This window comes from Cyprinodon variegatus, unplaced genomic scaffold, assembly GCF_000732505.1.
Source record: "Cyprinodon variegatus isolate N-32 unplaced genomic scaffold, C_variegatus-1.0 Scaffold86, whole genome shotgun sequence".
Taxonomy (NCBI): domain Eukaryota; kingdom Metazoa; phylum Chordata; class Actinopteri; order Cyprinodontiformes; family Cyprinodontidae; genus Cyprinodon; species Cyprinodon variegatus.
Window position 1 is genome coordinate 351,591 of NW_015150539.1, and position 11,691 is coordinate 363,281.

Consider the following 11,691-nt stretch of genomic DNA (forward strand, 5'->3'; position numbering starts at 1 on the left):
GTATTTGACTATTAAAGTCAAAGAAACTTTAATGAAATGTGTTTAACTGAAATTGAATTGAAATTGAAAATGTTTAAATGGATATTATCTATGGCCAGAGTTAATGCAAAATTATTCTGATAACGTAATTCATACACAAGGTAATCTAAAGGTAAAGGACATCAGAACTTTTATTGTATTTTCTAGTCTTTTCTAATAGGATTTACTCTACAGTAGTATATCTGCAAAGGTATTTACAACTCTTTAATTTTTTACTTAAAGCTATTTAATTTGAAGGAACAACACAAAGTAGTTTACCATTTTTATCATATTCAATTCAATAATGTGTTGTATGGAAGTGTTGTAGGCACTTATTTTTAGAGACAAGTTTGATTGGCTGGACAGTGTCATTATTTATAGGAAGCGGGTTTAATCACTAAAGCCGGGCTTACACTGTGCGATTTTCGGGGGGCTATTTTGCAGTCATGCGTGAATCTTTTGATCTGGCCGACTCTCAGCCTGATCGTGCGTCGTGAGTCGTGTAGTTTACAGGGGGGAACGAGCGGCGAACAGCCTCTCACGACCACCTCCCAATCAGGAATCGTGAGGTCGGGAGAAAATCAAACATGTTTGATTTTCTCCCGACCTCACGATCCGTCGTGGACAAATCGCTCAGTGGGCATGCGCAAACAAGGATTCTTCTTTTTCTTCTTCCTCTCAGATGTAAACACAGCAGCATGGCAAGGATGCAATGAGTGAAAATGAGTTCCTTCTGTAAAATTGACAGACCGTAGTAGCCACGTTTGTAGCCGTGTCTTTGTCCAAATACGTTGTTGCCTTTTTCTTTTTAGGGCTTTCAGCAAAAATTTGCACAAATTACCAAGGCAGAGCATTTCACTCTAGTGAGCTTAATATTCCCCTTCTATTTGTTTGGCTTCCGGATCGACGAGTCAGAGCAGCTCCATCTTACTGCGGAGCTGAGTCCGACGTGGTTTTCTGGTCGTACAGTGTGAGCAGGTAGATCGCATGAGAGCGTCGTGCTGCACATACATCGTGAGCTGTGAACTCACACTGTACGACTAAACCCTTCGTACAGTGTGAGCAGTAGCTGCATGCAACGATAGAAAAAATCACACAGTCTACGCCCAGCTTAAGTTCGCCATAATAATTAATGCATTGACATGCTTTGTCCGGACCATTTAAATTTTAGTTCTGGTTTAGGGTTGTTGTCCTGATGGAAGGTGGCATACCAATTTCATGGTTTTGGCTGCCTCTAATTTTTTTCTTCTAGTCTTGGCCTGTTTTATCTTATGCGTATTCAGGGTGATGCATGGTGTTGGTTACACACCATTTTGTATGTGGTTGGCGTAAAAGTAACATTTAAGTGTCATCTAACCAGATCACCTCTTAAAAAAATTGAAAAAGAATTTTTTTTTCTTACAAATTATGAAAGATGTTGGGATTTTGCTCTATTATAGTCTTGTTTTTATAGTACCCATATGCTTTCATTTGCCTATTTAGACATGCTTGAATTTTCCTACTGTCACACAACAGCAGAAAATTTCCACTCTATTCTATAAGTTAAACCAACTTAAAACTTCACAACTTTCTTTCTGGACTGTCAGCTGTGTTCCCATCCTTCAAGAAGCTGTTTGTTCATTATTGTTCGCTAACAAATCTATGATCCCTCATTCACACAGACTGCTTAATCCATGTGTCCTTTTTTTCTGTCGCAAATAGAAGCCTATTGGTACTGAATGAAGTAATATAAACATTTAGAATTTGGTGGGGTTGAGTATACCCAGACCAAATAGTGGAAAAGGGACGTAAGAGAACATGACTGAATTGTTTGTTCTTATATATAAGCATCCAACATTGTTATAAATACAGAGGAGCCAAACTTCTAATAAAAAAATGGATAAAATGTATTTTCTAAACTCTCAGCTAACATGTATCCTACATACACAGCTAGATGATGTTTGTTATCAAGCCATTTATAAATAAAATGGCAGATCCAGACATAAAGAGTGGGACAAATCTAAATTTTTAGGATTTTTACCATTACCACGAAATCAAATGCTCAGTTTCAAAATGAAAGCTTATAAACAGTTTTGAATTTTGTGATACTTTCAAAAGCGCTGGTTTGTCTACCTGGAAGAACATACGTCCTAAATGTGTGTCATGAGGCTTTTATTTGTGTGTTTTATTTGTGCTTTTACTTGTTAAAATGACATGTTCTGTAATTATTAAAAGTCATGCTCATAATATGTACATCTTCAAGTTTTCCCAGGCAAAGGTACAGTATCTACTGCCTTTTATAGAAACAAAGCTCTTTTCTGTTCCACTTAGCTTCGAGGAATTCTGTCAAATTGCGGTATTTAAACGTAATTGACTCTAATTACCCTTTGAATCAACTTAAGGACAATCTTTCCTCAGGCTGGGATTGATACTCGCAGAATCCAAACCTTACTGAAAAGCTTGTCGAAAGCCTCCCCGGCTTAAGGAGTGCAATGCATGAAAACACTGAGCTTTTCAAAAACAGTAGACTTGTTTAGTCTGTACTAACCTGGACAACGATGCTTGCTTGCGTGGTTTCTTCACAGTCCCTAAGGAGTGTATACGTGCATCTGCCAGGGAAGTAGAAGTAGAGACCATCAAAGGTCTCAAAGTTGTACTGGCCCCAAGTCCTACAGGTCATCTCCCTCTCAAAGCCAAGATTTGGAACTGGGGACATAAAAATATAAAAGTAAAATGAGATCCCTCCTTAATTTATAAGAGCAGAGAAAATCCTGGGATAACTGGGTAAAATTGTTATATGACATAAAACTGCACTGACTTTAAAAACAGTATCATAGCACAAAAGTATACATTTCAAAATGTTCTCTTATCTTCATAGGCTGAAATTTAAGGACAGATTCAACAAGGTACCAAGCACCCATGCCATTGTTATTCAGTGAAATTGACAGCAAGCTGCTCTGTTATTCCAATAAGTTATATTTTGACTGTATCTATTTGTTTTTTTATCAAAAATAAACAGAAAAGAGTATATTTTCTTTTAACAATATTGCCTCACATGTAATCTTTAAAAAATCAACACAAAACCATTTTGTTTCCAAACATTTGATTCAAGCAGAGCACTAAGAAGACCTCTTATGCCGATGATATTGTGATGTTTTCACTAAAATTATGTTTTGCTGAACAGCTTTAATTTCATAATACCATGACTCCCCAACTAGGGAAAGTTAAATATCTGGTATATGAGAGTCCCAGCTTGTAAACAGACAGCATAAGGGTTGGTATTTAGTAAACATTCTTTATAAAAACATGAAAGACCTACTTCCTATGTATTCCAGGATTAAACCATTGTTTTGTGTGACTCTGTTAAGCTGAAGATAAATTTACTTGAATTAAGAGATTTTGGAGAAGTTTGTATGATCTGTATGTTTGAGGTTACCTGTCTGACATCTGTGCCCAGTGGCCTGAAACAAGCTGCAGTCACATGACTCTGATAAAATGCACTGTCCTCCATTGAGGCAGGGATACTCACATGGCTCCCCTGAGAGAAAAAGCAAAACATTGTAATTATCATGCAGCCATACGAACATTTTAAGGGCATTATGTTCCCATTTTCTTTTATTTCAAGTTTTGTACTGCATTTTATATTCTCTCCAAGAAAGTTCTTCAATTTTAAACAGATAAACTACTTATACTACCTATAATACTTTGGTCAAAAAAGAAGAAAAATCCCTCTCTACAATCTTGATCCCATCTGTTTAGACTTGTTGAGCATCAGTTAACATTCTGTACGATGAATACATCCCCAGCCAGCAAAGATGGGCCCTCAACTTACATAAACACCATATGCTATATGTTAATCTGGTTTCCTAGCCAGTCAAGCACAACATGCATAAAAGGACAGGTATTATTCAATGGATAGTAGAGATCACTTTAGGCTGACCCATCAGATAATAGTTTTTTTTCCTTCTGTCCTGTCTGAGTGCAAGATTACACTATTGCTTCGTCTGTCACTGAAATTGAAAACTCTATATATGTTGTTTAAAAGGCTTTGCAATGTTGAAAATTAAAATGTTTTCTGTTATAGAAATATAGTTACAAAATATACAGCTGGTCGCTGTTTAGGTCTAAGGCATAAATGATTAAATACCTAGCCCATATTATCCTATATATCTAATGCCCCTTATTTTTTTATAGAACTTGATAAACTTAATGTTTATATTAAATATTTATCTCTATTTTCTTGACAATTATCTTCCAGTTTCTTTGGTTAAATAAAGATAAAACAATACACCTAAACGCATCAAAGATATTTAGCAATTTGTTGTTCTAATATTTTTCTCAGAAATATTTATTTTTGTAAATATTACAGTTAAAAGTTAGTCTGCTAGAAATGTCTTACATAAGTAGAGATGTACCAATACCTGGATCGGATATCGGCTCCAATATCAACTTATTTAATATTAATCGTATATCAACGATCAGATTGAAGATTCAATCCAGTTCATTTTACATGGAGCTGTTATTTCTTTCTTTTCGCTGCTTATTTGTTCATAAATAATAAAAAGTACATTGATATATTTGAATTTGTATTTGTATCTTTTTTTACCTAACCTTCACTCCCATGGTAAGATATGTTGTTCATTTATTCAACAGTTAAGTTGGATCGGTATCGGATATCAGCCAATATGCTTAGCCTAGATATCGATATTGGACTGGATCAGAAAAAATTGGATCCATGCATCTCTAATTATAAGATTAAAGAAATACCACACAAACTTCTATCAGGTAGCAGTTTAGGTAGTAGTGGAGGAAATTGGATTTTAATTAATATTTATACATTTTAGGGTAATTATTTTAGGAAATTGTATTTGTCATTTTTTAAGATGCAAAGGAATATTGAATATAAACAGTTATAAATTTTGACCTCAAACAAGTTTAAAAGGAAAAATGAAAACAAACAAAATAAAAATAGCAGAAACCCGCAGTGCACTTTGTGCCACATCCTACCCAATCATTAGCAGTAAAAGGGACAATGGAAAACAATAGAAGAAAATACTTTTTGTCTCATCATGGAGACATGCATGTATTTCAGCAGCAAATGTATAGGAAATGTAAGCATGCAGATACACACAAAGGCCAAGAATGTTTTTAAATAGCGAGAGTAGAAATCTGCAGTAAGGTTAAATATACAAAATAAGAAGAAATACTAAACATGTATTATTTGTTAAAAAATAGTGGAATCAAGAAATCATAGCAGTATGCAACTGAACAAGGTCAATACCAATAAATGTGCAAACAGACATTTCTTTCTTCTAAATCTTTGTAATCTTACCTGGAATTCTACGCTTGGATGACTTCAGGGCTTCCTTTGCCTGTCTTGTGAGCTGCGAGACATTGACTGGACGATCATCAGATGAAAGGGCTTCACTGACTGAATTTCCTGATATTGTTAATCCAGTCGCCAACTGCGGTGATGAAGACCCATTAGGTGACTGGTTTGTGTTTGTCAAATTAAGCTGGGTATGATTGTTTGATATCAGGTTGTGAGATGTAATATGTGAAGCCGCTGAACTTGTCACTGGAGGTTCAGTTGAAACTATGGTAGCTGGAGATTGATTAGAAAATGTTGTGAGGAAGGGCTGGCTTGTTAAGTTTGATGAAGTTCTAAAGAGGCTCAGTTGCATTTGGCTGGATGGCAAATGGGTTGATTTTGTTGTACTATCCACTGAAAAAGAAATCCTGGGAGGTAATCTACCAACTGGTGACTGGCTGACAGGTTCTGTCTGTTTCAGGGATTGTCCAGACTTTGCTGTGTTTATTGGTGAAGGATTAGATCCAGTATTTTTAGGTGCAGATTTTTTGGACACTTGTTTAGCAGGTATTTGTTTTTCTTTAGGGGAGCTACCAGACTTCTTTTGGGCTAATGTTGTACTCTCTACTTGTTGGCTGGAGTGTTTTGTCTTCTTCGCAAGTTCATTTGGTACAGTTGCACTGTGCCGTAATGGAGTCTGTTTGAGGTCTGTTGCCTTAGTTGGCCTTGGTCTGGATGGTGTTATACTTTCAGACAATTTGGACATTGCTGGTGTGGATGGAGATAGGGCTATAGTGGTTGGTAACTGGCTGGTTTCTCTTAGTTTCTCTATGGCCTGGTTGTCCATTGCTGCCCTGCTAGAAGTTTTTCCTCTTGCTGTTGTTGCAGTTGTTATTTCTCTATTGTCTAATGCAGCATTGTTTGGTATCGGGTTTGTTAGATTGCTTGAAGCTCCTGAGTCATTGTTTGGGGTGGTTGTGATGGGTGGTTGATTGCCTGATGGTTTGGTGGATAGTGGCTGGCTGAATGGTCCCTCTTTGTTGTGCACCTTGTTGATTGGTGTCATGTTAGTAGGTGTTTCGCTTTCTTTATTTGTCCAGTTTTGTAGCTGTTTTTCCGTAATTTCAGATGTTTGATTAATTGATGCAACAGTGGATTTTGTTTGTTTAGAAATCACGTTGGGGCTTGACAGTTGGCCAGATGATTTATTAGTTGTCAGTTGTTGGGTCAATGATGAATCGTTAACCTTAGATAAGCCTGTTATTACATTCTCAATAGTTGCTTCATTAGACAAGGTTGTGCTGCTTTTTGATTTAATAGTATCTTTTGTGAAGCTTGCCAAAGTTTTTGTTGACTGGCTGGTTGTTTCCGATTGGCTACTGGAAACTAGATCAGTTTGGGATTCATCTGACTGAGCTGTCTCAGTCATTTGGCTGCCTGATGCTGTTGAAGACCATTTTTCAAACAATGGTACTGGAGTGACTTTTAGATGGCTGGATGATGAAGATTTTGTTGACGGTAGAATTGCGGAAATTGTGCTGCTTAGGGAGGGATTAGTATTTTCTGTGGTATGTCCTGATTGGCTGGCTTGTCCAACAGTGTCTTGGGACTGGGAGTTTTTTGTTGATTGACTAGTAGAAGCAGAGTTGGTTTGGGACAGGACTGAGTCAGTTGCTTGGCTCATTGATGCTGCTTCAATGCTTTGCTGAGTGGGGGGTAATGGGTTAACGTCCGACTTACTGTCTGTTGCAACAGCTGACAGATCAGATTGTTTGGGTGGGGTAGTTCTGCGTGAGGATGGATCAGGTGAGAATGTGTTGACAGGTAACTGAGTGATTGCTGGTTGTTTGGTTGGCACTGTGCTGGTTTGGGGTCGGCTTGATTTTCCAGTCTTAGTGTTATTTTCTATATAATTTTCTTCATCTTGGTTACCGGTTATTGTCTTTGATGATGTTTGACCAGATTCCCCCATGGGTAAAGATGATCGGTCGGTGCTTTGATTCCATGAATCATTTTGTATCCTGTCTATCCTGACAGAGGTCAGATTGGACACAACCAGTGATTCCCTCGAGGCAGAGGTGTTTGTTTCTAAAGAAGTGGCTGAATGGAGGTCCTTGAAAGGAGAGAGACTTAATCAGTAGCTGTTACATGTAATAATTGCTGACATTTGGTCACAAGTTATATAGTAAAGTTTTTAATGATTGAATTAATTTTGTCAATAAGATCTCAAAGAAATACTGGAAACAAATATTATCTGTCAAATATCTCCTCTACTTTATAACAGATTTATGCTTGGTAAAAAAAATACCTCTCTGAGTTTTGTCACCAACTGGGAGCAGAGAGGATGGAAGAAAGATGGTTTAGGACAGAGAATGCTTGAAATAGGAAGCCTTTGTTGTTGATTCTTTGTGAAACAGCTTTTTTCATCCAGGTTATCTGAGACTCGCTCTCCATTTTGTGGCATAATTAGATGTTTGATGTCTGTTCATTTGAAATTTGTAATCATGGGATGCTTTTGGCATGTTGAATTATTCTATGCTTGAAACCTCAATCAGGTCCCAGCTTGTAAACAACCTCGATCAAGAGCTGTCATATAAGAACTACCTCCAGAAATATAATAAAAATATCTTTGCATTAAAATGATCAAAAGTTAGAAATGCAAAGTATCATGAAATCAGATTGGAAAGATTTTTGGTTAAATGGCTTTCATTAACCACTGGACCACCTTGTTTCAACAATTTGAGCCTCCTTCGATACTCGAGCCCTAAAAAGGAGCTTTCATCTCAATGAGCATGAACAAAGCAGATGGTAGAGGGCTAAGGTGGGAGCATGACCACAAATTATTAATCACTGATCAGTATCAGTGATCTGAAAACAGAGCAGACACATGGTAGTGATGAGTAAAAATGTGCTTTTAACTTGAAACCAGTTGCAACTAGTTGTATTCTTCATTTATGAGCTCCCATAGTTTGGACTTGATTCTCATGTCTCCTTGTGCCGAGGGGAGGCCAGACAAAAGGGAGACCAGATAAAGGCTCAGATGGAGGAAAAGAGAGACAACAGAGCAGCTACTGAATAATCCTGTTGGGACACATTCACATGTGAGCTGGTAAGGAACAAATGTATCTGGGGAATAACTCTACTTCAGCATCATGACATGTTTACTCTTAACATCCTTTATAGTGCCCAACACAAGTAATATATATAACATTTTAAATTATGTATTTACAGTAAAAAGACTTTGTACATTAATCAGTGACGTGTTGTCAGGCGAGGCAGGGTCTGATTAGTAAATTCAATGTTTTATAGATGATGAAGTGGATGAAAAATAATGTATGATCTGTAAATGTTTTACAAATAACAAATCAGAAAAGCACTGTGTGTATTTGTATTATTTAACTTTGAGTAATCAATTTGTAGAATCCCCTTTTAATTTCATTTTGAAGTTTGCATCTAAAAAATTTTCAAAAAAGGGTCAAAAGTTTCTGTTCCACTGATGTCATGCTTTAAATTAAATCATTCAATTCTCACTCCAAATTCCTTTTTTAATATTTTTTTTTTAAGTGAACATCTTCTCCATGATTAGTTTTTGCTCCATCCATCTTCTTTAGCAACTCTAGTTTCTGCTACTTTTAGTGATAAAAAAAACATCCCAAGAATATTGTGGTACTACCATGATCATTATTGCAGCACATCCCATTTAGAATCCGGAAATGAATGTTGTTTAGTATTTTTGTCAACATATCTTACCTTAGCTGCAGCCCAATGAGGCTATTAAAACAACAGTGTTGTATAAATATTTAAAATCACATATAATTCTAAAACTTTATCAAATGAAAGGCTATATAGGGACCTCAAGGGTCTACAAAATCCTTTGCTTATAATTTTTCATGCCAGCATCTGGTCCCTCTTCCATGATGATCATACATTTACTGATCAGTATCAGACATATATACAGTAGCACTTGGTAATCAACTAATAGTTATACTGGTAAAGATTCTGGTAAAGATTCTCAATCATCCAGGTCATAGTAAAAAAAAAAAAAAAAAGCTTCCTGGATGGGAAGAGAAATGTCTTCAAACCTGGAAACAAAGTCCAGTGGATTGTTTTTTTATATTTACTTTTTTAGAATAACAGTTATACTGTAAACAGGTTCTTCTACCTGAACTCTGGATCTCTGAATCCCCTCTAGTCATAATTGCCAACCTGGTTCCTTCCCTCATTATCCTCTTTTTGCCTCAACAGACAGACTAGGTTGATGTCCTTATTTTGGAAGGCCTGTCATTTCCATCCTTTATGTTCAATATGTGTTGAACAGCGCTATGTTTTTTCTCTACCTCAATTTATCTTGATTCTAAAATGCTTTTTTTAACTCATTTTATAGAGCTTACTTCAACAAGTTCTAGATGCTGATGGCTGTTGCTAATGTTCTGCAACAAACCTAAGAGGCCTTTACTGAAGAGTTGCATCTAAGTTGAGGTTACATCACATGTAGGTGAACTTTACTAAATAAGTTCTGAGTGCTACAAGTTGTACAGGATTTTTTGTAGGGGATTAGAGTAAACAATACAAATGCAACTTTACATTTTTACAATTTTAAAAGTAAAAACAAATTCTAACTATGTATCATTTACTTTCCATGATACTTCAAACTGATTGGTGTTATTAACAAATAACTCAATGTACTAATTTGTGTGGTTTATATATCAACAAAATGCAGAAAAAGAGAAATACGTCTGCAGGCCAATGTTCAATGTTGAACTTAAATTTTAACATTATTGTAAATATTAACAATAAAAAATGATATCATATTTGTATGTTTAAACTCTAAATATTGCTTAACCTTAGCTGAGTGTATTAAAAGAATATGTTTAGCTAAATGGGGAAGAGCGACATTCTTATCAGAAATGATCCAAAGAGTAGAGCAATCCTGATTTCTCTGTGATCTGTGTGTTTGCTGCTCCAAGAAACTCCATCAGCATCAGTGATCAATGCAGCAGCCTACCTGCCCTCCATGGGAAGCGGTGTCCCATTTCTGATGCTTTATCCTGCTGCTCCCGCTGCTGGGACAGAGAGAACAAGGAGAGGTTTGTTCCTATTGCTGAAGAATCCCCCTTCTTCAGACAACAGAAACCCACCACCAACCCATGGTGGTGGAACCATCCCCTCCATGCAGTAAACAAAACAAAAAAAAAAACAGCAAATGCTAGACAGGGTTTTAAGTTATTTTAGGGGGTTTATGTGGGTGGGTGTTTTTGTTCAACCAACAGCTCAATCAATGAATGGATTATAAAATGGTGAAAAAATGTTAGTTATACTCTCCGCTTTCAAGATTCTACATTTTCTGTATTAAGATTTTCTTTTAGATATCACTAGAAACAAAAAGGAAAAGACATTTTTTCCAACAATTAAATTTTAAAATATGACATAAAGCTATTAGACTGCCACTGTGAAATGATTAGTAAATAAAACCCCTAAAAAACAATAAAAAGAATTTAATTTACCAACATCAAAAGGGATTTCAAGTATTTTTTTTATTGAACAACTTACTTATTTAAAACATCCCAGTTTGAAACGTTCACTCCCTCAATACCTCTGGAAAGATGCGCTGAAATAGAAAAAAAAAAACATCATTATCTACTACGAGGCATAAATAAAAGAAAAAATAGTTTTAAAAAGATAATTTTATATTCAAAAATATACTGAGATGCGGCTTGAGTTCACAGATTTTAATTTTTATATTTTTCAGTCGCTGCTTCCAGCTGCAGGTGAGACTCACCTTGATAAATGAGGATCACACACACAGTTATTAATGAATGAAACAGCCTCTTCCAGCTGCGTAGGAATAAATCGGGATCCATTGATCCGGTCAGTAGATCAGTCGGGTTTGGACAGCATCACCTGGTAAAAACCCTCCGACTGGACTCCACACGGCGCTCCATCGGCTCCTGCATGAGCGGCCCGCCGCGCGCCTCAAGAGCCGCTGCACCTGCTCATTAACATAATATATGCGCGCGTGGGCGGGGCCAAGTCTGACCTGCAGTTATCAAACAACCATGATGGAAAATGTCATCTGCGTTCAAAAATATCACTTTATTATACGATGTGTTTATTTGTTTCTATAACCTTACTAATAAACTCTTTACAAAGTTCAAAATTATCTCAGCTATTCTTTTTATGTGCTTAGAATGAGCGGCAGTGCCACCTAGTGGTCAATTAATTAACACTTAATGCAATAATTCAACTGGAAATTCATCTGATTGTTGAATAAAGTATCTGGGACTATAGTGCCATAAAACCACATACAAATAAATGTAAATAAAACCTTAACATTTATCATTAAACTACACGGATCTATTACATATTCAGTTTTCCAGACATTT

General features: G+C 36.3%; 1 protein-coding gene across 1 annotated transcript in view; it reads right to left on the minus strand.

Moving 5' to 3' along the window:
• LOC107083856 (otogelin-like) overlaps positions 1–11,232 on the minus strand; it is a 77,180-nt gene extending 65,948 nt beyond the window's left edge. Inside the window, exons 1-6 of the mRNA XM_015373359.1 lie at positions 11,088–11,232; positions 10,859–10,916; positions 10,314–10,371; positions 5,330–7,421; positions 3,434–3,535; positions 2,546–2,703 (exon numbers count right to left, since the gene is read on the minus strand). Coding sequence (XP_015228845.1) covers positions 2,546–2,703; positions 3,434–3,535; positions 5,330–7,421; positions 10,314–10,371; positions 10,859–10,916; positions 11,088–11,169 — 2,550 coding nt within the window. The 5' untranslated portion in view covers positions 11,170–11,232. The remainder of the gene's footprint in view (positions 1–2,545; positions 2,704–3,433; positions 3,536–5,329; positions 7,422–10,313; positions 10,372–10,858; positions 10,917–11,087) is intronic.
• Positions 11,233–11,691: the final 459 nt, after the last annotated feature.